Genomic DNA, 27,192 nt, shown 5'->3' with positions numbered 1-27,192 from the left:
CAATCACTTTTAAGAAGATCCTGTCAGTAGGCTTGGTATTGAAGGTGGGTGTCAAACAGACAACCTTCACAGTCTTACTAGCGAGAGTGTATCCTTATTTTCCTTGCCGTTCATTTGCTTGGACCTTTGGTGGCTGTTCAAGCTATTGTGTAACCAGTCTAGATCCCACACAGGACAAGGATGCATCTCATCTATGGTAGTGATTAGCCATAGATCTGAAATGAAAGGTGGTATAACTACCTCTTCTTTATTTTTCTCCCTCTCCCTCTGGGGCAACCGGTTGAAGCTTTACCTACCGGTAAGTTACACTTCAGAGCACCATTCTTTATTTCAAAAGAAGTGTATCTCCCCATCCTCTGTATGAGCAGGGGGATTGCTAATCCTATACCTACACATTAATCTTGTATTTAGTATTTGGTTCTAGCTGATGGCTCCTTTAGGGAAAAGTTCCTCTTGTCTGATCTAGTACAATTGTTTTTTGTTATACTGTACTAGGTATGCAGTTAATTATAAGTCTATCATAAGCCTTAATACTACTGTACACAGTATTCTTGAAATTTCATTCCAGCTATGAACAAGTTGTGAAATGATCTTCCAAATCAGGCAGTTTGAATTGGTGGAATTTAGGAAGTTGAAACTTGCAGCAAATGTTTTCATGTTTAATATGCTGACGTAAGTCTCTATTTGTAGTTTATTTATAAAAGATCTATTTTAATGTTGTTACTGATCTTAAAATATTTTATATTTATTGGTCATTACTTTTCTTGTACTTGATTTATTTCTTTGTATCTTTTCCTCACTGGGTAATTTTTCCCTTTTGGAGCCCTTGGGTTTATAGCATCCTCCTTTTCCAACTAGGGTTGTAGCTTTGCTAGTGACAATAACCCAGTCCTCTGTTTTCTGAGGAAGTGATGAACATCTCCAAGGAAGAATTAGAACCTTCCAATTTTAGTTCCATGGTACAGTATTTCCAACACTCAAGTAGTTGGCTTCCCTAATTAAAGGACAAGTGGTTGTATGCTGCATAGGAACAAATAAATTTTTTTTCAAAGTAATTTGTATTTTTCAAAGCTATATAAATCTGAATGCTTTATTATAAACTACCCTCTAAATCTTGTCGGATAACTGCTTGTTATCTTTTTTCAAGGACCAATTCCAGCTCGCACCAAACAAATTTCCCTAATCAAAGGACTTGGTTTGGGCTTGGCTTTGTATAGCTAGGGAAAATGCAAATTACTAAATTTGTTGTTTCTGCTGCATAGGGTAGCATGGGTCTTCTGTACCAATTGTAAACCTTTACTAACCAATTTGATATTTTTTATTTATCAGTATTTTAGCTGTCTCTCAATTTCATGTTTCAGCTACTTTCTTCTTACTGCTTCTTTTACTACTTCCGCTGTCCAGTCTTTCTGTAAGGTCACAGAAAGGTTCTTCCTCTTGTAAGATCTTTCCATTTATTACAACAGAGCTCTCAACTCTTCTGTCTTCTTCACTATTAAGACAATGCAATCTTAGAAGTACAGGGTGGTGTTAGAAGATGTAAGGGTTGTATGAATCAGATTTTCACAGTTAGGCAGATATACGAGAAATATTTAGCAAAATGTAAAGAGGTGTATGTTGCGTTTATGGATCTAGAGAAAGCGTATGATGGAGTTGATAGGGAAGCAATGTGGAATGTGATGAGGTTATATGGAGTTGGTGGAAGGTTGTTGCAAGCAGTGAAAAGTTTTTACAAAGGTAGTAAAGCATGTGTTAGGATAGGAAGTGAAGTGAGCGATTGGTTTCCGGTGAGAGTGGGGCTGAGACAGGGATGTGTGATGTTGCCGTGGTTGTTTAACTTGTATGTTGATGGAGTGGTGAGAGAGGTGAATGCTCGAGTGCTTGGATGAGGATTGAAACTGGTAGACGAAAATGACCATGAATGGGAGATAAATCAGTTGTTGTTTGCAGATGATACTGTACTGGTTGCAGACGCGGAAGAGAAGCTTGGCTGATTATTGACAGAATTTGGAAGGGTATGTGAGAGAAGGAAGCTGAGAGTTAATGTGGGTAAGAGTAAGGTTATGAGATGTACGAGAAGGGAAGGTGGTGCGAGGTTGAATGTCATGTTGAATGGAGAGTTACTTGAGGAGGTGGATCAGTTTAAGTAATTGGGGTCTGTTGTTGCAGCAAATGGTGGAGTGGAAGCAAATGTATGTCATAGAGTGAATGAAGGATACAAAGTGTTGGGGGCAGTTAAGGGAGTAGTAAAAAATAGAGGGTTGGGCATGAATGTAAAGAGAGTTCTGTATGAGAAAGTGATTGTACCAACTGTGATGTATGGATCAGAGTTGTGAGGAATGAAAGTGATGGAAAGACAGAAATTGAATGTGTTTGAGATGAAGTGTCTAAGGAGTATGGCTGGTGTATCTCGAGTATATAGGGTTAGGGACGAAGTAGTGAGGGTGAGAACGGGTGTAAGAAATGAGTTAGCAGTTAGAGTGGATATGAATGTGTTGAGGTGGTTTGGCCGTGTTGAGAGAATGGAAAATGGCTGTCTGCTGAAGAAGGTGATGAATGCAAGAGTTGATGGGAGAAGTACAAGAGGAAGGCCAAGGTTTGGGTGGATGGATGGAGTGAAGAAAGCTCTGGGTGATAGGAGGATAGATGTGAGAGAGGCAAGAGAGCGTGCTAGAAATAGGAATGAATGGCGAGCGATTGTAACGCAGTTCCGGTAGGCCCTGCTGCTTCCTCCGGTACCTTGGATGACCGCGAAGGTAGCAGCAGTAGGGGATTCAGCATTATGAAACTTCATCTGTGGTGGATAACGGGGGAGGGTGGGCTGTGGCACCCTAGCAGTACCAGCCGAACTCGGTTGAGTCCCTTTTCAGGCTGGGAGGAACATACAGAGGAGAGGTCCCCTTTTTTGTTTCATTTGTTAGATGTCAGGTATGTTTAAAGGATAATGATGGTGAACTGGTAAAATAAAACTGCCTTTGCAGAATTTCATCTTGTGGGATCAGTATTGGCTTCCACAGTTGCCGTCTGCGCTCCGACCTGGGTTCATAACAGTTGGGGCAATAATAGTAAAGCTTTTCACTTCATATTTCATAGTTTTAATCCTTGGTGTCTTGTATGAAAATAGTCCACAGGATTGCAATTGATAAAAATTTCAGGACCATAACATACTTCTGATAGGCAAGAAGTCAATTATTGTCAACTTTCTATTACTGTATGTACAGTAAATATTATCAAAGCGTATCCCTACTGTATCATGTCATAAGCAAAGAATGTGAATAGTGCTGACTAAATTGTCTTTTCTCTTTAGAGTAAGTATCAAGTTATCATAGAATTCGGTGTCATTTGAATAGGATTTTGTTTCACTGGGGGCGGATGAAAACTTATCTAAATATCTTGAAAGACTATTTTGTTGTTGCACAGTTAAATTTGAAATAACCCTTCTTTTTTTTAAGTGATTACTAAAGCTTGCCATGTTCAGCAAAAAAGGTTTACCTTACAATATCTTTATTTGGTAATTTTGTAGTGTAGCGAAATACAGTATATTAATTTGCTCTTATTTTTCAGGGAAAAACCAAAGGATGAAGAATGGTTGAAATTGAATGAAATGAAAATCCCTCTGCTACTCAACTTTTCTCAGTGCCAAATTTTAGAGGGAGAATATTACTCTGCAATAGAACACTGTACATCAGTATTAGAACAAGATCCAGGTGAGTGTCAAAATAATATTGCTCTCCAATCTTTCATATTTGATTAGTAAAGATGCCAAGAATTTTTTAACGACTATGTTCCTCTTTACACAAGATTATACCTTGGGAACCCTATAGGGTAGTGGTACCATACTTGTGCCTCACACATCACACTGTAAGCATTGCTAAATTTTTCTTTTTTAGAGTACTGTAGTCCCCGATACTTTGAATAAAACACAGTACTATGATTAGGGTGAGGTAGGGCACCAAGTCTCCTCAACTCGTTAAACTGGTGTGTGCATGAAAAATCCGAGTGAGGTAGTGCTATTGTTATCTCCTACAGTTATCACTTGACTAATCTCACTGGACTTTGTCGTATTTGTTCGATGTGTATTTCAGAGTAATTTTTTTGTGGCGACATAGCATTTAGGTTGATATTCTCAACTGTTACTTGCTTATGGGTGTGAAAAATACTAAAAGTAAATTTACTTGCATAGGATAAATTTGATTTTAAAATTGAATGCAACCCTAACTTGCAAACTATACTGGAAAATTACCTTGGGTCTTGGAGAATCTTTCCTCCTTTTCTTAGACTCCATGTAAAGTGATACCACAAAACTAGATATAACTTAAAAAAGGAGGCTACGAAGTGTCAATTAATTTTGAAGATCAATCTGGTTACAGCCAGATTAAAGTGTCCAGAATACAGTATTATGAAAGAAGAGGTAAGACTTTGAATTAATTCCATTAGTGCTTTGTAGTGGATGATTTTGTTTGGGAAAATCTAAATTTAGTTATTATTATGACATATCTTTATAGCATGCATCAAAGACCTAATTTTAAAAATGTTCAAATATTGATATGAAGATCAGTGACATAGAATTAGATAGACTAAATTTTTCTCAAATTTTAAGATAACAGTTAATTATTGAAGACCAGACAGGTCAATATTCAAAATACTGTATGGTAAAAAAAAAAAAACTTTAAGGATTTCCTCAATATAGCAGTTTTCTGTGCAGTTGAAAAAGAGGTAGACTAGATATGCTTCCTATAAAGTGAATTTTCAATCAGGAATCACACTTAAAATTTGTAAATGAGCTTTGTGTAATTATAGATCACATACAATTTGAAGAGCTGACGAAACATTCTTTATTTTATCATGCAGAGCATCTGTTCTGTGACAAAAGCAACTGACCCAGCTCATGCATAGCTTTTGGCAGGTATTTATAATACCAAACATGTTATGTCACACCCCTAGTATGAAACTAAGTACCTTGTAGGAGCAACTACAGTTAACACCTTGACATACGAGTGTCCCAACATACGAGAAATTTGAGATACGAGGAAAGTTTCAAGCAAATTTTTTCCCCGAGATACGAGACAAATTTGAGATACGAGGATACAAGACGGTTCCCTATGCAGTTGCTAGGTGGCCAAGTGTGCGAGAAGCTGCTCACGAGGACAGCATCGCTCGCTCTTTCCCGTCGGATCTCCGTTGCGTAAAGTTAACTCCGAACATTGGCCATAGTGTTTGCATTTTTTACGTGTTTTTTTTGCATTGATCAGTACAGAATTCAGTCCAAAGCAAGTGAGTGCAAACAAGGGTAGTGAAAAAAAAAAGCGTATGATGACAATCGAGATGAAGCATGAAATAATCGAAAAACATTAGAGTGGTGTACAAGTGACTGAGCTGGCTTGCCAATATGAAAGGAGTATATCAACAATATGTACCATCCTCCAGCAAAAGGATGCCATAAAGAAGGAAATCAGGGACATGTTAGTGAAGTGGCAGGAGTTCTTTGATTTTATGGAAAAGAGGCACCCGGATAAGTTGGTGTGTGGTCGTGCGTTAGCCTTTTGTGACGACACTTGTGTACGTCATTTCCGTAACATTTTGAAGGAGAGACAAAAGCAAACATCCTTACATAGGTTCCCTTTCAAAAGACAAATGTGAAGGTGAAAGCGAGCCAAAAAGAGCCAAGTCGGAAGAAGAAAATTAAAAAGAATGAAAATGAAAATAAAATTAGAATTAAGTTTAGTGTAACGTAAGATTAACATTTATTTTTAAGTGTGTGTACAGTAAGCTAATTTCATTTAACTTAAATCTAAAGTTTAAGTTATCTTACGTAGTGCTACAAAGTGTAGCGTACCGAACGTGTTGCTGTCAAGTCTCTCTCCTCCCCCTTCTCTCTCCCTCCTCCTCTGCACAGACCGCCGTTAGCTGCTACCATCTGTCTCAAAGGTAAGAACTCTATAATAATGTCACATTTTATTGCAGATCATAACCAGTACATAGGTATTTGTTATTTTGTGAGCGTAGGTTGTGAATTAGAACAATTAAAAACATGTTTTTCCACTGTAATATACTGTTTTTAGGTGTTTTTTCAGAGGGTGGGAACGGAATAATTTTTTTTTGTTATTGTATATTGGAAAAATTGATCCGAGATACAAGCGAACTGACATACGAGCTCGGGTCCCGGAACGCATTAAGCTCGTATCTCAAGGTATTACTGTACTAAATTTCAGATCTCAACCTATTTACATATGCAGGTGTTCTTGGAACTATATGACAGTTCATTTAGCATATAAGGTACTGTAATCTTCTTTACATTTTAGTATGGCATATGAAAAACATCCATTTTAAACTTTCTTAATGTACTCTCAAGATATCAGCAGATTCTAGAGAATGCGCAGGAGAGTATGGGCGCACAGTACGGTGCTGTGCAGGAAGATGCTGGTGTGCTGTTTCCGGTGAATGCGCAGGAGAGCACTGGCGCGCAGATGAGCACTGGCAAGCTGGAGAGCGCCGTCGAGCCGGAAGGTGCTGATGAGCTAGAGAGAGCTTTGGCACAGCAGAGCGCTGATGCGCAGGAGAGCGCTGGCGCATGGGAGAGCGGTGACGTACAGGAGAGTGCAGTTGTTTTGGAGAACGCTGGCAAGCTGGAGACCGAGGCTACGCATGAGAGCGCTGATGTCTCGGGGAGTGCTAATGAGCTTAAGCTGGAGAGCGCAGTCGCGTTGGCGAGTGTAGGTTGGCTGGCGATCTGGCAAACGCTGCTATTTGGAACGGCGGGGCTGTGCTGGAGAGCGCCGGCAATCGGGAGATCGCTGGGGCATTGGGGGCCGCTGAGAACGAATAGGAGAAAGCTGGCAATCAGGCGAACATCGTAGCGCTGGAAAACGAAGACAATCTTGAAAGCGTTGGAGTGCAGGCTGGCGCTGATGTACTGTTGGAGAGCGCTGGTGCCCTGCAGGGCGCTGCCAAGCTGGAGAGCGATGGCGCGCACCTAAACGCTTAGGTAGAACATCCGCAGGATGTACAGGAGACAGGAACGGTGACAGTAGGTCAGCAAGTCGGCTGGAAGGTCGAACAGGAACAGGGATGTGCACTTTGGAAGGGCGAACATCCACCGATGGGGTCGTGAACGATCCGCAGAAGAGTCCGGGGCCGAAGTCCGAGAACTAGCGGCAGCGTCGTAAGGAGAAGGACCTGGGACGAGCGAAGGTCGAGGGCCAGAAGACGACTGAAGCGGAGGCTCCTCTGTGGGGGACAGCTGCGAAGATGAGGCTGAAGAGCCGAAGAGGCGCCTTTTCACCGATGGGGAAGGGCCACTTCTAAGGCGAAGCGGAGGGTGAGCTCTGCAACAGAGATGCCCTCTCCTCTAGGGGCCGTTGGATCAGCAAGCTGACCTTGAGCAGCAGTCTTCCGAAGAGGAATCTTTATGAGAGAACTTCCCAGAGGGGGAGAAACACTCACAGGAGAGACCGCGATGGACTTGGTTTCCCCCTCGAAGGATGAACAGGAATGGGGGAAATGTAGTCGGCAGCAACAGCTCGAGAGTCTGGAGGGGCAGGAGCATCGGCAGCAACCACAGAAGACGCCTCTTAACACCACAACGTCGACGAGAGATAGAGGATCTACCTCTGAAGTCGATGACGGCTGTACACTCGCACTGCGGAGGATAAGTTACAGCCAGGACTCCTTGGAGGGTGGACCTGGAAGCCCCAAGGACGACACACCTGTAACACAGAACACATAGACAAGGCGTCACCTGGGGGGAGAGGTGGGTGCCGCTTCAGTAGGGGAAGCAACACTATCTCTCGAGGACTGAGGTTAGTCAAAAATTAAAGAGTCTACGCTACTGCTCCATGGTCTCTCGGAAGAGGGCGAATGAGCAGGAGCTTCAGAGGAAGGTCGGGAGGCGGAAGAAGAGGTCTTGGGTTTTTTCTTTCCGAAGGAATCTTCTAAGGAGAAATATCCCGCCTAGACTCCTTCTTTCGTCGACTTCACACGTGGAGAATATCCAGCTCCTCCTCCCTCAGAGAGTCTTTTCTACAACTGGTTGCTTTGGCTATCCAGGCTAAGTGAACTGTAAGTTGGTATCATGGAAAGGGTATCCCACCCCTCGATGCCACTATGCCAGTATTAGGGGAGTTCCTCGGTTACTTTTTGGAAGAAAGCTTCTCTCAGTCTCAGCAATGAAAGGCCACCGTTAGTCCTTCAGCCTCTCCTTCAGACCGAAAGGAATTAACCTTTCCTCCACGTCAGTATCGCCCCTGCTTATACAGTATGGAGTTTCGAGCCTCCAGACCCTTAGTCGGAAAGGAAACCTCAATCCAGGACTCCAACCAGCAGATGTTCACCTGACCTCGATGGCAAGTCTTCCGCTCGTGTTGGCTTCGGCCAAGAGAGTCAGCAAACCCCATGAGATGCCCTTAACGTGTCTTATTCACAGCGATGTGCCAGGTAATGCTCGACTTCGTTTCTGGCCGCTCAGACCCCATAATCCGAACCCTTCAGTTTGGGAGTCTTTCGCAGCATGACCAATGATCCAGATCAACAGTTACAGTAGACCCCCGGGGTACGGCGTCCCCAGCTTACGTTTTTTTCACGTTACGGTGTGGAATACGATGTTTTTTCGTCCCCTCGTTACGACATTTTCCCCACCTTACGGCATCGAATTCCAAAATTCAAACTTGGCGGTTTTTACACGTACGATTGTGCAAGTCACTCGCCTACCACCACGCTCATATGTCACTGCATACGTCACTAAGAAGCTGGTCTGCTATTGGTCAGCGTCACTGCGTCACTAAGATGCCGATACGCTATTGGCCGAAATCCCTCCCACAATGCCTAGAGAGATGCTGCCTCTCTCTCTCTCTCTCTTTGTTAATCGCGCTCAGCTCAGAATCTCGTGTGCGTTTCGTAAAGGCATGATCTCGTGTGAGTGCTTGCGATATCGTATTTTTTGTGCATTTTAGTGCTTAATTCCAACTTTAATTTGTTAGCCATGGGTCCCAAGATTGCTAGTGATGTTAAAGGGAAAAGTAAGATGATGATTACTATGGAAACGAAGCTGGATATAATAAAGAAATACGAAGAAGGCATGCGCATCGTTACCCTCGCTAGTACATATGGCCGTAACCAGTCAACGATTGGTACAATCATCAAAAACAAGGAAGCCATTAAAGCAAGTAAGTCTTCTAAAGGCACGACTGTCCTTGCCAGTGGAAGGACCTCAATCAACGACGAGATGGAGAGATTCCTTCTATGGATTAAAGAGAAGGAAATCGCTGGTGATACACTCACGCAATCGGTAATTTCGCACAAGGCGAGCGTCATCTTCGCCGATCTCGTGGAAGCCCAGAGAGACGGCGGAGACGAAGGAACGTCGCAGCAAGCCCCCCAAGAGTTCAAGTCTTCTCATGGGTGGTTTGATCGTTTTAGGAAGAGGACTGGCATTCACTCAATCGTCAGGCATGGAGAGGCGTCCAGTTCTGACAAGAAAGCAGCAGGAGAATTCCTCAAGAAGTTTGAGAAAGTAATTTCCAGAGAAGGCTACATTCCTCAGCGAGTGTTTAACTGTGATGAAACTGGCCTTTTCTGGAAGAAAATGCCCCACCGTACATATATCACAGCTGAAGAAAAGAAACTTCCTGGCCATAAACCGATGAAGGACAGACTTACTCTCGCATTTTGTGCAAATGCTAGTGGGGACTTAAAAATTAAGCCCCTACTGGTATACCACTCAGAGAATCCTCGTGCCTTCAAGGCGCTAAATATCACGAAGGATAGGCTCTCAGTATTTTGGAGGTCTAATGGCAAGGCCTGGGTCACGAGGACCATATGTATTGAGTGGATAAACGTCTGCTTCGGGCCTGCTGTCAAGAACTTTTTAGAAGAGAACAATCTTCCTCTCAAATGTCTCCTGGTACTGGACAATGCCCCTGCTCACCCTCCTGGCCTCGAGGACATCATTCATCCTGACTTCTACTTCATCAAGGTTCTCTATCTGCCACCGAACACCACCCCTCTCCTCCAGCCTATGGACCAGCAAGTGATTGCCAACTTTAAGAAGCTTTACACGAAGCTTCTGTTCAAAAGATGCTTCGGAGTGACCGAAAGCACTCACCTCACCCTCAGTAAATTTTGGAAAGGGCATTTTGACATCGTTCAATGCCTGAAAATGATCGACAAAGCTTGGAATGAGGTTTCACGGCGCACCTTGAACTCCTCATGGAAGAAACTGTGGCCAGCTGTTGTGGCAGAACACGACTTCGAAGGTTTCGAACCTTCAACCGAAGACGAGGCCATTGATGATCCTGCCCCTGAGGGGGATGTTGAGGAAATAATTTCAATTGGGAGGTCCATGGGGCTTGTTGTCGATGAGGCTGACGTCCATAACCTTATCGAGGAGCACATGGAGGAGCTTATAACTGAAGACTTGATGGAGTTGGAGACAATGCAGTTGACCATCATTCAAGAAGAGCACAGCTCTAGTGGTGGCGAGGACGGGGGGGGGGGAGACTGAAGAAACGACATCGGCAGAAATAAGGGAAGCTATCGGTTGGTATGAAATACGAGTTTCATTAAAAAAAAACACCCAGAAAAACTTCACACAGGTCGTCTTCTGGAGAGTGTTAATGACAAGTGTATGAGTCATTTTAGAAATATGTTGAGGAATTGTCAGAAGCAGGCTTCTTTGGATAGATATTTCTCCAAAAGAGGTGTCAGAAAGCAAAAATGATATAAGTGATTCTATTAAAAAAGCTAAAAAAGTAATTTTTCAAGTTCTAAAAAAAATCATAAAAAAAATTTCAAACGACAAAAATGTAAAAAAAAAAAGCATTTTTAATTTTAAGTGTTTAATAGTAAGAATAAATTTTATTATTAAGTGTATATAACATAATTAGCATTGATACGTTTTTATATCTGCCGTCTCCTCCTCCCTCTGCCTCCACCCACTACCAGCTTAAGTCACGTCACTCCAAAGGTAAATAAAATTTCATTTTTCCTTTACAGTAAAGTATATAATTTTTATTTATAATGTTATTTAATTATACAGTGAACCCTTGCTACTTCGCGGTTCGACCATCGCGGATTCACCACTTCGCGGATTTTTTCCATAACCCATATTTATACAGTAATATATATATATATATGTATGCATGTATTTATGTATATATGTAGGTATGTATATGTGTATACATATAAATATATATATATATATATATATATATATATATATATATATATACTCACACACACACACATATATATATATATATATATATATATATATATATATATATATATGTATATATATATATATATATATATATATATATATATATATATATATATATATATATATATATATATATATATATATATATGTATATATATATATATATATATATATATATATATATATATATATATATATATATATATATATATATATCTAAAGTAGGAAGATGTGATGTAGTTCTAAGGGAAAAGTATGGGAAATATGTCTGGGTAATAAGCAAAGCTCTACCTCCAGTTTGTTTCTACATTATGATCAGAGATAAATGTAAACAAAACATTGGTTGCCATTTTTTATCGTGCTTTTTAGCATGTTTAGGAAATGCATGATATAAAATCACCTTTAATATTTGTGCCTGTTTTAGTTTAGGGTACTGTAGTACATGCATTAAGTGTTCTGTACATTAAAGGGTAGTTTGTTAACAGTACTACGTACAAGGGAAGGTTTTAAAAGTCTGAATATACATGTTGAATAAATAGGTAAATATGGTGTCACTACTTCGCGGATTTTCACCTATCGCGGCCGCGACTGGAACCTATCTACCGCGATAAACGAGGGTTCACTGTATACTGTACAGTACATGTATATTATATATAATTATACTGTAGTACAGTGCTTACTATACTATTTTGTTACTAATTTTTAATATGTATAAAATTTTGATGTTTTTGACCTGGGTTTTTGCACGCATTAGCTATTCTATTGCCTGCCATACGACATTTTCACCATACGATACCAACTCCGCAACGGATTAATGTCGTATGGCGGGGGTCTACTGTACTATGCCAAAGGGAAACTGGAGGCCTTCCCTCAAGGAAACTACAAGAGCTCGCCCCAAAGTGCCAGGATCCTTCGTCAGCTGGGGGAAATTCAAGAGAAGGATCACGAAGAACACGTTCTCGACTCGGATTCGCAAGATCATGGACCAAACATCGAATCCTTCTCCTTCTCCTCATAGAAGATACCGAGACCTCATAATGTTAAGGGCAGGAATACGCCCTAGCGTTTTATAAGACTACTCTGTGATGCAGGCCATGTCAGCTGTCGTGTAGAAGCGTCAAATGACTTTCACCGCCCACTTCCTGCAAGACGTGACCCACAGGAACATGGAGACGTTCTTCATGGATCCTGTGGTGGCTACGCAATTAATGGTTTAAATACCTTAGACTCCTTGATGGACAAATAGCAGATGAGGGAGGGTAGAGTTTAATCTTGGTTAAATCTGGGGTGAATGACAGAGAATGACTGGCTCATTGTTTTTTTTATCTTCCACCCTGTGGAGTAACTGCACCTACAGTACTCGACGAAGCTGACCTCCACTGCAGGTAGAACCATTTCCTTTGTGTAACCTGTAATAGATAGATATACTCATTAGGTCTTCATACTCCCTGGCGAGGTGGGATTGGGTAATATCCACGGTACCCTCGGAGGAGTCCGATAACTCGAAGAACTCTTACCTGGACCAGTCACAATGCTAGTATCACAAGCACACAGCTTGCGTAGGCCAATGACCGTGCGTAGCATGGTAGTTAGCGAGGTGTAAGGGTTTTTACCAGTTACGTGCAAAGTGCGTACAGAGAAAACCCCCGGTCAAATACCAATAAGCCAGACTGGTGCAGACTTCGACCCTCCTAAAGGTTAAGTCATCCCCTATAGATAGCATTGGTTTGTATTTAGTTATGGAACAAATGACAAATTTGAAAGTAATTTGTAGCTTTTTAATACTAGTTGGCCTGCCAGTACCTGTCTCCCTTAAAGTCCTACCTCCAAGCAAATTGGGTTCACAGCCCGGGTGTGTAAATGAGCGGGGTAGCAACTACCCCCCCCCCCCATGCCCTGCTAACTATCAGGTGGATGGTTAACCCTCGCTAAAAGTTTAATGGCTTGGCTTTCAGCTTTGCCAAAATTAATGTCCCTTATAAATAGCTACAGGTTTGTACTGTATTCTTAGGAAGAACAAATTACTTTCAAATTTGTCAATTTGTACTATGAAAAGTCACTTTACAGAGAGATTAAAGAAAAATAGGATGATGCCCATGAGCAGAAGGTTAAAATTAAGTGAAATCTGCCTCTGAGAATTTTTTGCACAGATCCAAAGTCTTTAGAGGGCTAAGCTGAGGGTCAAGAAAGAGAATGAAGTTTGGAGATTTCCATCTACACGATTTGTTATCTTTGATCAATGATGAAGTCCTACGTGTACTACAAAAAAAAAAAAAAAAAAGGCAGTGGTGAAAAAAGGAAAATTGAATAAGAATACCTAAATAAAAATGAGAACAGTTAATGAAACCTAAATGTACAATTGAAAAAAAAACAAAAAAACATGCAGTATATTTCAGATGTAATTTAAGGAAACTATGTCTGTACAGCTTTGCCTCAATTTCTGATTTTTTTCTTTTTCTTTGCTAAATGGCCCCTCTGGCCTTATTACTGGCCAATATGGTCCAAATGATATGAAGAAATAGAATTAGAAAATAAATACTTTAGTCGCAAAATTATCTGCTGATAGTAATGATTCATGTTCTACTTAGGGCTTTGACCTAACAGTATACAGTATTGTATACAGAAAAGTACACACATATTTGAAAATGTGTACAGCATGTATAATATCTGAAGGAATATTTTTCATTTTTCAACAGATAACATAAAAGCTTTGTATCGAAGGGGACGAGCATATGTGAAAGTATTTAGCCCCGATGAAGCTCGTGCTGACCTGGAGAAAGCTTCCCAGCTTGATTCGACGATAGCTCCTGGATGTAAAAAGCTGCTAAATGAATTAGCAACCTTAGAAATGGAAAAGACTGAGCATGATAAAACTGTTTATAAGAAATTGTTTACATAGGCATTTTAAGATTCTATTAACGCAAAGTGTAATGTAAAACAGATTTATAGAAATATTTATATATTTTATTATTTAATAGAAATTGTATAGTGTTCTTTATGTGTAATATACAATGTAGCTTTAGATACATCCACAAAGTTATCTTTTTTGGTAATTATAGAAGGATGATCAAACTTTTAACAAGATAAAGCTGTATTAAGCATATGTATGAAAATTTCATAGAATATATATATATATATATATATATATATATATATATATATATATATATATATATATATATATATATATATATATACAGTATACACACCAGTATGTATTATATACCATATTAGTTATTTATGATGGTATTTTGTTCTCTCTGGTATGCAGCACTGCAATCTCATCATAAATTGTTGAACAAAAACTTGAGATCTATTAGATTTTTATCACTGATCAGAAAGTCAATCTCTTGGGCTATTGTTTGAATAGCTCTTTGGGCATGCTGTGTAAGATTATTCCTAATACTAATCATCCTTTGAATTTAGATAATCCCAGGCTATAAGTGTGCCATCCACTGTGTAGTACCAAGTATGCAGTTAATTCTAATGGTCTTCCCTTTTCTTTCATAAGTCTCAATACTATACAGGGTTCTAAAAGTTTTATTCCAGATGTGAAAATTTTGTGGAATAGTCTTCTAATCAGTGTTGAATGTGATGGAACTTCAAAAGTTCAAAATTGGTGCAAACTTTTTTTGTTGGGCAGGTTGACACAAGTCTCATTTCAAAGTTTATCTGTTATTTTTTTCTATGTAACAATGATATTTATTTTACAGTAGCCTGTTTTATATTTCATTATTCCTCATTTATAGTTTAATCTTTACTTTCTTCATGTAGCTAGAGCTGTATTTTGGTTTATAATAGTAATAATAATGATAATTATTTTAGAAGGGTGGTAAGAGTGCAAGTGTTCCTCAGGTTACGACGGAGATCAGTTTTTACTCATGGTGTAAATAGAATTTTGATGTAAGTCAGAGAACACACCTAAACACAGTACCAAAGTCACCCCTATGCTAATAATCTAGAGAAAAACACACTTTATGATATGGAAGCATAACTAGGATTAAACAAAAACATGGCAGACAGAGATGTACTTTGTTGTACTGTAGAACCATATAAAAGTTAAAAAAGATAGAACTGTAATACAACTCCTTACCTTATGGAAGATGCAACATATCAATGAAATATCTTCAAGAAAAGACAGCTTTAACCTAAGGACCTACTGTGCATTACAAAAGCTATTTGAAATTTTATAATAATGAGGTTTAGAATGTTCTTGTAACCAGTAAAAGGACACCAAGATTATCCAGTACTGTATTGATAAACGTAATTAGCTGCAATTTTTTTATATAGTGTACATCTTAGAAATGTCTCAATTCTAATTTGCCATAATCTATTCTTTTATGTACTATGTTTGTTTCATACATTCCTTATGGACTTTGTTAAGAAATACTAATTTTCAATTTAATATTTCTATTAGATTTTACAATTAACCACTTACTTTTGTAGTCCTGCTGTGTCTATTATCTTAAGCTTACATTAGAATTGAGGATCATGGAAGTTTACTGGAATTATCAGTAGAATTCTTGTACAGTATTTGGAAGGTCAATTTTAAGACATATACTTGTTGCAGTACAAGTATAATATTTAATTAAGAGTATTCATTAATGATTATAAAAATACTTTCTTTCATTTCCATGTTAGGTTCCATAGAAGTCAACAGATTCGATTTCTATAATGCATCTTGAGAATGATATACAGTATGTGATTTTCCAGCAATTGATTTGGTATACTAAAGAAGTGGTTTTATATTGTATGGATTATGTTTATCGCACATGGAATGAGTTTATCGTGGACGAGTAGTACTATGAAGGGAGAGGATATGTAACGGCTCCTCACCTATCCTCCTCCTTAGATTCCTAGACGGGGTTAAGTCTGTTTGGGGTGCAGATATCTATGGTTATCTACGGATACGTCCCTTATTATACACGATATCTTAGTATAGTCGTTCTGGGGATTAGAACCCTATGATGCCCGCCGGTAATTCTCTTGTAATATCGCTCGCAGAAATATTATACAGTAGGAAGCTGCCTAAAGGAACTTCCATCAGGACGACATGGCTATCTCACCCAAAAATAGAGTTTTCCTAAGTCAAAATCCATTTTATCGCACATATCCTTCCACAATAGTTATGGCTAATTCAATAGGATTTTATAAAGTTTAATCTTGCTATAAGATTGTAAGGCCATTATTATTATCAAATAATTTAAATTATCCTGTGTATAACACTTACATAGAGGAGGCTCAAAACAGTAATCTAATAAGTTATTGAATAGGAAAAATACTGGAGATCATGACCATTTCCATGAAGGATTTATATCCAGAACTTCTCATATGTAGTTATTTGAAAGTAGGAGTCCTGCACTTTCACACAAAAGCAATGCAGTTAAGATACTGCATTCCCAACTTTGTTTCATCATTAAGTTATTATGTTATATGGATGTGCCTAATTTCTAAACAGGTTATTATTGCATCTGTGAATAGTCATAGACTAGGCTTTATGTAATCTTTGCCAGTAAAAAGGAATACGGATTGCCAAAAATATTAAGGGTAATTTTTTCTCGATAGTTTCAATTGAAGATAATATTATATTCTTTTAGTACATAAAATAAATTGTGTATTTTTCCTTTAGAAACATTTGAAAATCAACTTCTTTCTTGATTTTTTTATCTTATTGCAGCTCCGTTACAGTGATCCCTTCCTTATCTTCACTAATAGATCCAAGGCAGTCTCAGATAGTAGTTAATAAGCTAGGCCTGTCTTGGTTAGATTACCTCAAAATTGTGGCATAACAAAGTATAGATTATTCAAACATATATTTAAATGTATATTAATTCCTTGAATACATAGAGATAAGGACTAGGTATCATTTAAGTGCATATTAAGAACACCACACACCTAGGCATAAGCAGAGTACTCTAAAGTAATCAAGAACTCACTTGATAAATCACATATCTATCATTAAAAGAATTTTTCAGTACAGTATTATTACTAAAGCAATATATGATTAATATTGATGCATGAATGTACGATTGGTGAGTAAATGTGTGCATAGTTGAATACTCAAAGAAATAGTACAGTGCATACTAAAACTATGTTTAACACTACTGCACAACACAAGTGTTGCCTTAAGAAAGTACTGTATGTCCTATTGTTTAATTTTTTTTTCAGTACACAATTCTTCATTCCCATGTATAATGGAATTCTTATTGTCTTATTCCTATATTCACCATCCAATGCTGGTACAAATGCGTACTGATTCACTTTTAAAAGTGTGCAGTGAGGCGATGGTGGGAATTCAGATACACGAGGGATTAATTTACTAGTCTTTACCAGGTTACACTTTTTCTTGCATATATTACCTTTAATTCATACCTGTGTATCATACAATTGTATTTAAAAGGGAATTGTGTTCCCTACAGTATTGTAGATACTTGAAATTGTGTAATGAAATTTGGCTGTTCACGTGAATTGTGTTATATTGATAATTTACTGCATTTAGTTACTGTATATTGATTGTATAATGAAATTTGGCTGTTCACATGAATTGTGTTTTACTGGAAGTACTGCATTCCTTTCAGATTTGATCTGGTTCGAGGGGTGGTAGTGAGGTAACCATTTGTTATGCCCAATTCTCAAATAGAATCTTATCACTAATGCATTTTATCATTGTTTTGGTGATGACTACCACACCCTTGCTTTTTATTTATATATCTTCAATACCTGCAATGTTATTCTATAAATACTGCAATTTTTTTAACAAGCTTTAGTGATGGCACAAACTCATACAGGTTTGATTTTGCCCAAAATACTGCAGACATGGTAGCATTACCTGTATCTTCATTTCCTTTAGTGCCTATATCGAAATAGATCAAGGGTGGTACAGCATTTATTACATCTTTATGCAATTTATAGTACTGTAATTCATCAGTAGTACAGGGATTTCTTTTTGTACAGTTAAATATCAAAGGTTTCTGTGTGAGAATTACCAACTTTTGATAAGGTATAGTTTTAATAATTTTATGGCAGCTAAGTTTGCAGACAATTACCTTATCTTGAGATATTGCAACAAACACCATGCCAATGAAAGATTTAGATCCATCAGTGTACATTTCATTCAGTTAACTGTTTTGTATGCTTCAATCTGTGGTTTATATCATGTTCTAGTATGTAATTATATTTTTTAAACTATATTAATGGACAGATGTTTATGCATCATCCAAAGAGAGGGAAGTTTTATTACTAGAAATTGGGTTGTTATTTAAGAATAGGACTTAATGAGGTGATTGGATCTTATGGTAAGTGATGGGGAATGATTATACATTAAACATCTCTTTTAAGATAGTTTCTTAGTAGGGAAATATTGCATGTACCTCTTAAAGGTTGTGAAATCAAGTGTATAAAGGTAGCTCAACACTTTTAATTTGTATTGATTTGTCAATACGCATTTTGAGTCCATATTTTTGAATTTATTCTAATGTGTTTAGGATCAAGTCTACAGCAGATCCATATATTTTACTTCCATATTATATTTTTGGAGTTAGATTGCTTGTGGTCTCCAAGGAAGTTCCTGTAAAGGGTTAGAACAGGGAATCCAGTACAGCCTGATTACCAAACAAAATATTGTTTCCTTGCTCATGGGCCAGTGTATCAAAGTGCAAAGCATGTACTCTGTGAGTATAGGAGAGACTTGCAAGTTCAGGCTCATTTGAATATGCCTCAGTTCCTCCAAAGCTGAACGTTGTCTGCTACAAGTAATTTCGTGCACCGTGTTCTAGAAAAGAACTAACGTTCCAGTTGTCGCCAATGTGCATACATCACAACCAGTCCCCAACGACCATTTTAAATCTGTTGCCATCCAAACTGGTGCTTTGGGATATGTGTCTGCTGTGCTTTCAAGTACAATATTAAAATTATTGAAATTAAGCCTAAATGCATCAAAGTAGGATGTGATAACCCAGCTAACCCTAGATGTGGTCATGAGTGTTGTCGAGTGCAAAATGATTGTTCTACTGATTGAGGCAGGGTTTAGGAACCTCGGAGATATTCTGTTTGTTTGGATTCGGTTAGCTCTACTCAAAATTTAGATCTTGAAGCAGAACATTGTAGAGCCAAGGCCGTTTGCCTCCTTTCTATGTGGGTATAAGTATTTTCTTAGATAAGGCATCTGCTGTTTATTTACATAGCAAGGACCTCAGAGATCTAATTGATATTGAAATCCAAAATTCAGCAATTAGGGGTTTCGGACGTAAGGTCTTAGTGGACCAAGCCCCTATCCATGTTGTAGATTTTAGATCAGAGGATGAAGCTTTACTGTTGGGTCTTTCAGAGAAGCCCATGGCTCGCTCAAAGAAGTATCCCTCTAGGGACGGCTCAATTACCACGATTGTGCCTAGGTCGTATCCAGGTCAGGGTTCCACTATGCAGGTTACCGGTTTGCCGGGACTGGGTATGCCTCTCTGATAGCTAGAATAGTAGAAGCTTTGATCTCCTCCCTCTATAGTCAGGCCACTTCTGGTGTGGTGCGGCCAGTTACTGATGACCTGTCTCCTTGACTCTTTCAACTCCAGCCTAGGAATCTGGGTTTCCAGCTTCCAAGGTAGGTTCCTATGGGAGTCCTTTCTTCCGGCCATTTGAATTCAGCTATTGTTGGTTCTTTCAGCTACCAGCTTCCAAGGAATTCACCAGCAAACCCCCCCCCCCCCATCTTTCTTCCTTACTACAGAATCGGCTGTGGCTGGACCTTCTGATGTTCAGCTTCCATGGAAAGCTCCAATAGGGCTTATTCTTTCTGGTTCTAGGTTTTTGGCTGTTACTGGGTGTTTGGGTTCCCAACTTCCAAGGAAGGGTCCAGGAAGGCACTGTAGTAGAGGGGATGGGGCAGAAAATTCTTCTACCATGGAGGTAGATGAAAGAGATTTAGTAGGTAATTCTTACCAATCCTGGGATGAGTGCACATTCTGGCCTGAATCTGTTTTTAGGCCCAAATATATGGATTTGCCTTTAATGACATCGAGTTTGAAAACCTGGCGGCATTTTCAGACTCAAGATCGAGAATCAAAGATGCATCCTATAAGTTATGCCCCTAGTTAACCCCAAAGGAGGTTATCCTGATGCCTCATAAGGTGCTCTCAGTTACTTATCAGAAGCAATATCAGACGGGGTTATCTTCTCGACCGCAGTTTGCTCAATGCTTCAGTGGTTGAAATGACTGCATACGGGGGGTTCTACCTTACCAAAAGAGTGTAGCCCCTTTTTGGGAGTACTATACCATGAGGAGTTTTAGGACTTCAGGGAACAAAAATGGTGAAATAAGTCTTATTGTATAAGACATGTTTTTCTCAGGCTGGAATTAATCTTTTGGGGGACTAGTTCTTATTAGTCCCAAATAACCTTTGGGTTGTGAAATTAGTGCCCTGGAGACCCTGTTCAATCTAGTGTCTGTTGTGACATTCTTGGAAGTGTGATGGGGGCTACAGGGGATTTCAAGATGGCCACTTCAGTGGTGGTCAAGCTGTTATGTATGCTTGTTTACAAAACCCGATATGCTGTTTGTGTGGGAAAAATGGAAGTACAGTCCGCCCTTGCTTTTCGCAGGCTCATTCTTTGCGATTTTGCTCATTTACGACACAGAACCGTATAACCTATTAAATAAAAAATCACATATTCGCTGGTTCATAAGAATTACCCTTGAAGTGCAATGATTTCAAACAGCCCATGTTCCTTTGCACGCAGCTCACTTCACGCCACTTCCTTCTGCGTCCAGAACAACATCCCATCTCACGCTGACTTGGCTTCAGTCTAACATTGTCTTTTCTTGCGTGTGCATCTCCAACTTCGGTCCTTTTTGAGCAGAATCATGTTTTCATGTAAAAAAGTGATGCATTTGTATACAGTAGTACATCCATCTACAGTACATTACTCAGTAAATATAAATACTGTACAGGAGTGTGATTCCCTACAGTACTGTGCAAGAGACAATGCATCAGAAGTTGTCACGATCAAGACTGTTCTTAGAACTTCATACAAAAATGATTAGTGGTTTTTGTATAAAATATGTTCAATTGTTCTTATTAAGTGAATTACTGGAACCACAGTTTTTAAATAAAAAAAAAGAAATGTTGCAGCAAGACAGCTCCTCTCATCTGATTGCTGTAGCAGGCAGACGTGTTTACGATTGCTTCCACGTTGAGCTTCATGCTTGTGGTGTGTTTTGTGCTTTCTTTCTTTGTTTTGTGTAAGAATAATCAAGAGTACTGGTAGTATGAGGACCTGTACTGGTTGATGGACATTCATGTGGCACCTTCATGAGCTGAATCAAGGTCAATTCCCATACTGTAAGCCCAAAGTTGTCAAGGTCAGTACTGTACCCCTTCCTCTACTGCATTTGTGATTTTTGCAGGGAATGGCCACCTTCCCAGTGGGAAAGATAGAATGCAAGGTGTATGCAGATGGACAAACAAGATCGTTCACCATCTGCTTCTTCCTCTTCTAGCGTCAAGAAACAGAAACCTTTGTTAGTAGTTAATGAGATTTCCCATTCAGATGCATTCTTTTTGAAGTTTTCAGAAACCCCAGTGTCGTAAAATGACACTCATCCTTTTCAGGGTACTGAAGTGATTGATGTTGTGTCTTCTATGAGAACATGCATAGTGATATTGTAGTGATCCTCTGGCTTCGGCTCTTGTTCAACACAAGCATGAAATAGTGCAAGTGTTTTTTATTTCAGATTATAACAACTTTAACAGGCTCCCATCTCCTCTTATGAGTGTGCTCAGTGAAGGGGGTCACATTTTGTTTTCAGAAATTGTCAGTTGAGAAGATTTTTCAGGTGAGAGTGTTAAAAATATCACCTAAAACGCCACCTCGAATACTGCATCGAGTGGTAGTAGATCAATCTATCGCTCCACGCACAGAATCAGTATTACTGGAGGGATTCTATTATTCACCATTATGAGCTCGAAGCAAGCCTGGCCTTCTAGTATGTACATACATATACCAAGGCACTTCTCCCAATTTTGGGGGATAGCCGACATCAAACAAATGAAACAAAAAGGGACTCAACCGAGTTTGGCTGGTACTGCTAGGATGGCACAGCCCACCCTCCCACATTATCCACCACAGATGAAGCTTCATAATGCTGAATCCCCCTACTGCTGCTACCTCCGCGGTCATCCAAGGCACCGGAGGAAGCAGCAGGGCCTACCGGAACTGCGTCACAATCACTCGCCATTCATTCCTATTTCTAGCACGCTCTCTTGCCTCTCTCACATCTATCCTCCTATCACCTAGAGCTTCCTTCACTCCATCCATCCACCCAAACCTTGACCTTCCTCTTGTTCTTCTCCCATCAACTCTTGCATTCATCACCTTCTTTAGCAGACAGCCATTTTTATTCTCTCAACATGGCCAAACCTCCTCAACACATTCATATCCACTCTAGCTGCTAACTCATTTCTTACACCCGTTCTCACCCTCACTTCTTCGTTCCTAACCCTATCTACTCAAGATACACCAGCCATACTCCTTAGACATTTCATCTCAAACTCATTCAATTTCTGTCTTTCCATCACTTTCATTCCTCCCAACTCCAATCCATACATCACAGTTGGTACAATCACTTTCTCATACAGAAGTTTCTTTACATTCATGCCCAACCCTCTATTTTTTACCACTCCCTTAACTGCCCCCAACACTTTGCATCCTTCATTCACTCGCTGACGTACATCTGCTTCCACTACACCATTTGCTGCAGCAACAGACCCCAAGTACTTAAACTGATCCACCTCCTCAAGTAACTCTCCATTCAACATGACATTCAACCTCGCACCACCTTCCCTTCTCGTACATCTCATAACCTTACTCTTACCCACATTAACTATCAACTTCCTTCTCTCAAACACCCTTCCAAATTCTGTCACTAATCAGCCAAGCTTCTCTTCCGCGTCTGCAACCAGTACAGTATCATCCACAAACAACAACTGATTTACCTCCCATTCATGGTCATTCTCATCTACCAGTTTCAATCCTCGTCCAAGCACTCGAGCATTCACCTCTCTCACCACTCCATCAACATACAAGTTAAACAACCATGGTGACATCACACATCTCTGTCTCAGTCCCACTCTCACCGGAAACCAATCGCTCACTTCATTTCCTATCCTAACACATGCTTTACTACCTTTGTAGAAACTTTTCACTGTTTGCAGCAACCTTCCACCAATTCCATATAACCTCATCACATTCCACATTGCTTCCCTATCAACTCTATCATTCGCTTTCTCCAGATTCATAAACGCAACATATACATCCTTACCTTTTGCTAAATATTTCTCGCATATCTGCCTAACTGTAAAAATCTGATTCATACAACCCCTACCTCTTCTAAAACCACCCTGTACTTCTAAGATTGTATTCTCTGTTTTATCCTTAATCCTATTAATCAGTACTCTACCATACACTTTTCCAATTACACTCAACAAACTAATATCCCTTCAATTACAACACTCAAGCACATCTCCCTTAACCTTATATAGTGGTACAATACACGCACAAACCCAATCTACTGGGACTATTGACAACACAAAACACATATTAAACAATCTCACCAACCATTCAAATACAGTCACACCCCCTTCCTTCAACATCTCAGCTCTCACACCATCCACATCAGATGCTTTTCCTACTCGTTTCATTTAGTGCTCTCCTCACTTCCTCTCTTGTAATCTCTCATTCTCATCTCCCATCACCGGCACCTCAACACCTGCAACAGCAACAGCAACAGCAATTATATCTGCCTCCCTATTATCCTCAACATTCAGTAAACTTTCATAATACTCCGCCCACCTTTTCCTTGCATCCTCTCCTTTTAACAATCTTCCATTTCCATCTTTCACTGTCTCTTCAATTCTTGAACCAGCCTTCCTTACTCTCTTCACTTCTTTCCAAAACTTCTTATTTTCTTCATATGAATGACCCAATTCCTGACCCCACCTCAGGTCATCTGCCCTCTTTGCCTCACTTACCTTGCGTTTACTTCCACATTTTTCTCTCTATATCTTTCATACTTCTCTACACTATTACTCTAATATGTAAAGCAGCCAAAATAAAGTCTTCTCCACAGAAGGGAGCCACTGGCTCCCCTAAGAGGGTTTTCTTTTCCTTTTCACATTTACAAATGTCCATTGTGGCATCTCTTTCTAATCTGTCCGTCTTGAGGCGGGGTCAGATTTCGTCCCAAAGGTGCACAAAGGTAGGATCATTAAAGTTGCTACACGTAAGCCATCTGGACGCCTGCTAACTGAATGCACCGCCATCCACACACGTAAATGTTTTGATGCACCAATAGAATTTCCCGCCGTGACTGAGTAAAACAGGAGGACAATCTGCCACCATTTCATGTTTAAGGCATACAGGTTTGGAAGGTAGAAAAGTGCGTATGTCTGCCAGTTGGAGTAGATTGGCGACTATATCACTCATTCCTTGGCCTGTATTGCCCCAAAGGAAACATGATTTTCCTCATCTTCAGAGCTGCAGCCTTGAGGACTATGGGGTGAAAAAGGTGACAGAACCTTACCAACCGTTTTCTTGTGTAGCCATGCCTCTTCTTTCCCACAGTTATCCCTATTTTAAGTTGCCTGATACACCCTCTCCAGTGCCTTCTATCAAAGGCATCCTCTTCCACCAAACCTCTTCTCTCCTCTCCATTTCATCATTAATCATATCTCACCATCTAATTCTCTGCCTCCTTCTCGATCTTCTCCAGTAACAGTTTCCTCTTAAGCCCTCGTCACTCCCTCCTCACCATCCATCCTCAACAGATGCCCACACCATCACAGTTGTGACACTTATCACCTCTGAAATCTTTACTATGCCTGCCATTTTTCTTATTTCATCACTATCGAATCAAACGGTAATATTCCCAAAATCCCCTTCAGCATTCTCATCTCTATTCTCTCAAGCTTTACTTCCTCTTTTTGTCTTAGAGCCCAATTTTTCAATTCAACCATTAACACTGGTTTTATTACTGTGCTTTTAGATCTTGAATTTTAGCTTAATTGACATGTTCTTATCACATACCACTCCTGCTACCTCCCTTCATTTTCCCCAGTCTGCTTTTATCCTATTCTCAACTTCAGCCTTACGTACTCACTCTTGACTTAAAGTAGATCCCAAGAACCTAAATTGTTCCACCTATTTTATAACTGAGCCTCTACTTTCATACAAGGCTATCCTAACCCTACCTTTCTTACTGCCCACCATAGCCTCCGTCTTAGTCTTGTCTACACAATATCAAAATCAGCCCCCTCAGAAGAGGAGGAGGTTGGATTCCCCTCATTATTCAGCCCCTAGGTGCAAGCATTTCTGATAAGATACACCTGATAGATCTTTTCCCTACAGGTTTCTAGCACAGAGACAAAACTATCTCTACCTCCTCTAATGTATTTTGACCACAAGTCCTTAACAAGAAGCAATCAGGGCTCTCCACAGTTTTTCGGCTTTTCTCCCCAAGTAGCAGATACGAGAAGAGAGAGGAAAGATATCCTGAGCAAAGCAAAAAGATTGTTTCATAGTCAGGAATCCAGGGCTGCAGTAGAGAGAAAAGATCATAGAATGTCCACACCAGCTCATATCACTATTGATGACTCATAGGAACTGACTCTGGGGACTACTTCTGATCATGTTAGAGTAGCCCCTTTGGAAATGCTGACATCTGGTGCAGCTGAGGTGAAAGATCTAGCTATACTTCTTTCCTGAGAAGGGCTGCAACCTCAAGGTTCCCAGATTCCCAACAAGTACGTAAACCTTCGCTTGTCAAGCAGTCTTAGGAGCGTCTTCTGCTACCAGAGCTAGATAATGCTGAAGCATCCAGGAAACGTAATTAGACTTCTTTTCATTGCAGAGGACACTTCTTTGAACAGAGGAGCAGAGGTGGTCAAGGCTCCCATTAGGGAGGGCAGGTCTCACAACTTACCACCAGTAAAGGGATGCCTGCAAAGTTATTGGACGAGGTGGCAGTTCTTCGGGGGCAGATCCTTGGACTTAAGTGCTCTGTTGGGTACCGCGTCCCATTCACGAGCCGTCCTCCTCGTCTGACACTGACTCTAATGATCCCCTAATTTTATTTAAGAGAATCATGGAAAGACTTATTATTGTAACAGGAAGTGTCTCGCATGATTGTGAAGGATGCCAGAAAGGAGGTCTTTTTTAGCTACCTACAGTCAGCCCTTGCTCTTCGCGGGGTTAAGTAACAGAGACAAGCGCGAAGAACGAGAATCCTCAAATACTTGCTCCCCTAGGGTAGAATAACTCATAACCCAACCAACTCAATATTTATACAAAGAACCCTAACCATTTTCGTGCGAAGTTCTATACGGGTGATTCTTGAAGCATGACACAACTCCTGATGCGGTGTCTCTTGCGCTGTACTGTAGGGAATCACACTCATATAGTGTTTATATTTACCGGGTAATGTACTGTAGATGTACTGTATGTACTTCTGTATAGAAATGCATCCCTTTTTACATAAAAAGGTGATTTAATTCAAAAAGAAATGAAGGAGAAGATGCACACACAAGGAGAGACAATGCAAGACTGAGGCCAAGTTAGCATGAGGTGGAATGTTGTGCTTGGTGGAGAGGGAAATGGCACGAAGCGAGCCGGATGCAAAAGAATTTGGGGTCTTTGAAATCGTCGCGCCGCGAGAGTAATTTTCACGAACCTGCGAATATGTGATTTTTCATCTAATAGATCATATGGTTCTCTGTGTTGCGAACAAGTGAAATTGCGAAGAATGAACCTGCGAAAAGTGTGGGTGGACTATATTCCTGGTGGAAAAGTTGACTTGGGGTTGGAGACCTGTCATAGACTTTCACGCTTGAACCAGTTTGTGCTCCAAACAAGGTTCAGGATAGAAACCCTAAGCACAGTTCTTTAGGGCATCAGAAAGAATGACTTCCTGCCGACCATTTACCTCAAAG

General features: G+C 39.8%; 1 protein-coding gene across 1 annotated transcript in view; it reads left to right on the top strand.

The window, feature by feature from the left end:
- Positions 1–14,350, top strand: part of LOC137630191 (AH receptor-interacting protein) — a 64,391-nt gene extending 50,041 nt beyond the window's left edge. The window contains exons 5-6 of the mRNA XM_068361636.1: positions 3,565–3,707; positions 13,912–14,350. Of these exons, the coding sequence (XP_068217737.1) occupies positions 3,565–3,707; positions 13,912–14,114 (346 nt within the window). The 3' untranslated portion in view covers positions 14,115–14,350. The remainder of the gene's footprint in view (positions 1–3,564; positions 3,708–13,911) is intronic.
- Positions 14,351–27,192: the final 12,842 nt, after the last annotated feature.

The sequence above is a fragment of the Palaemon carinicauda genome, chromosome 38 (genome assembly GCF_036898095.1).
Source record: "Palaemon carinicauda isolate YSFRI2023 chromosome 38, ASM3689809v2, whole genome shotgun sequence".
Taxonomy (NCBI): Eukaryota; Metazoa; Arthropoda; class Malacostraca; order Decapoda; family Palaemonidae; genus Palaemon; species Palaemon carinicauda.
The sequence above is the reverse complement of the archived record's forward strand: the minus strand, read 5'-3'. Positions and strand labels throughout refer to the sequence as shown.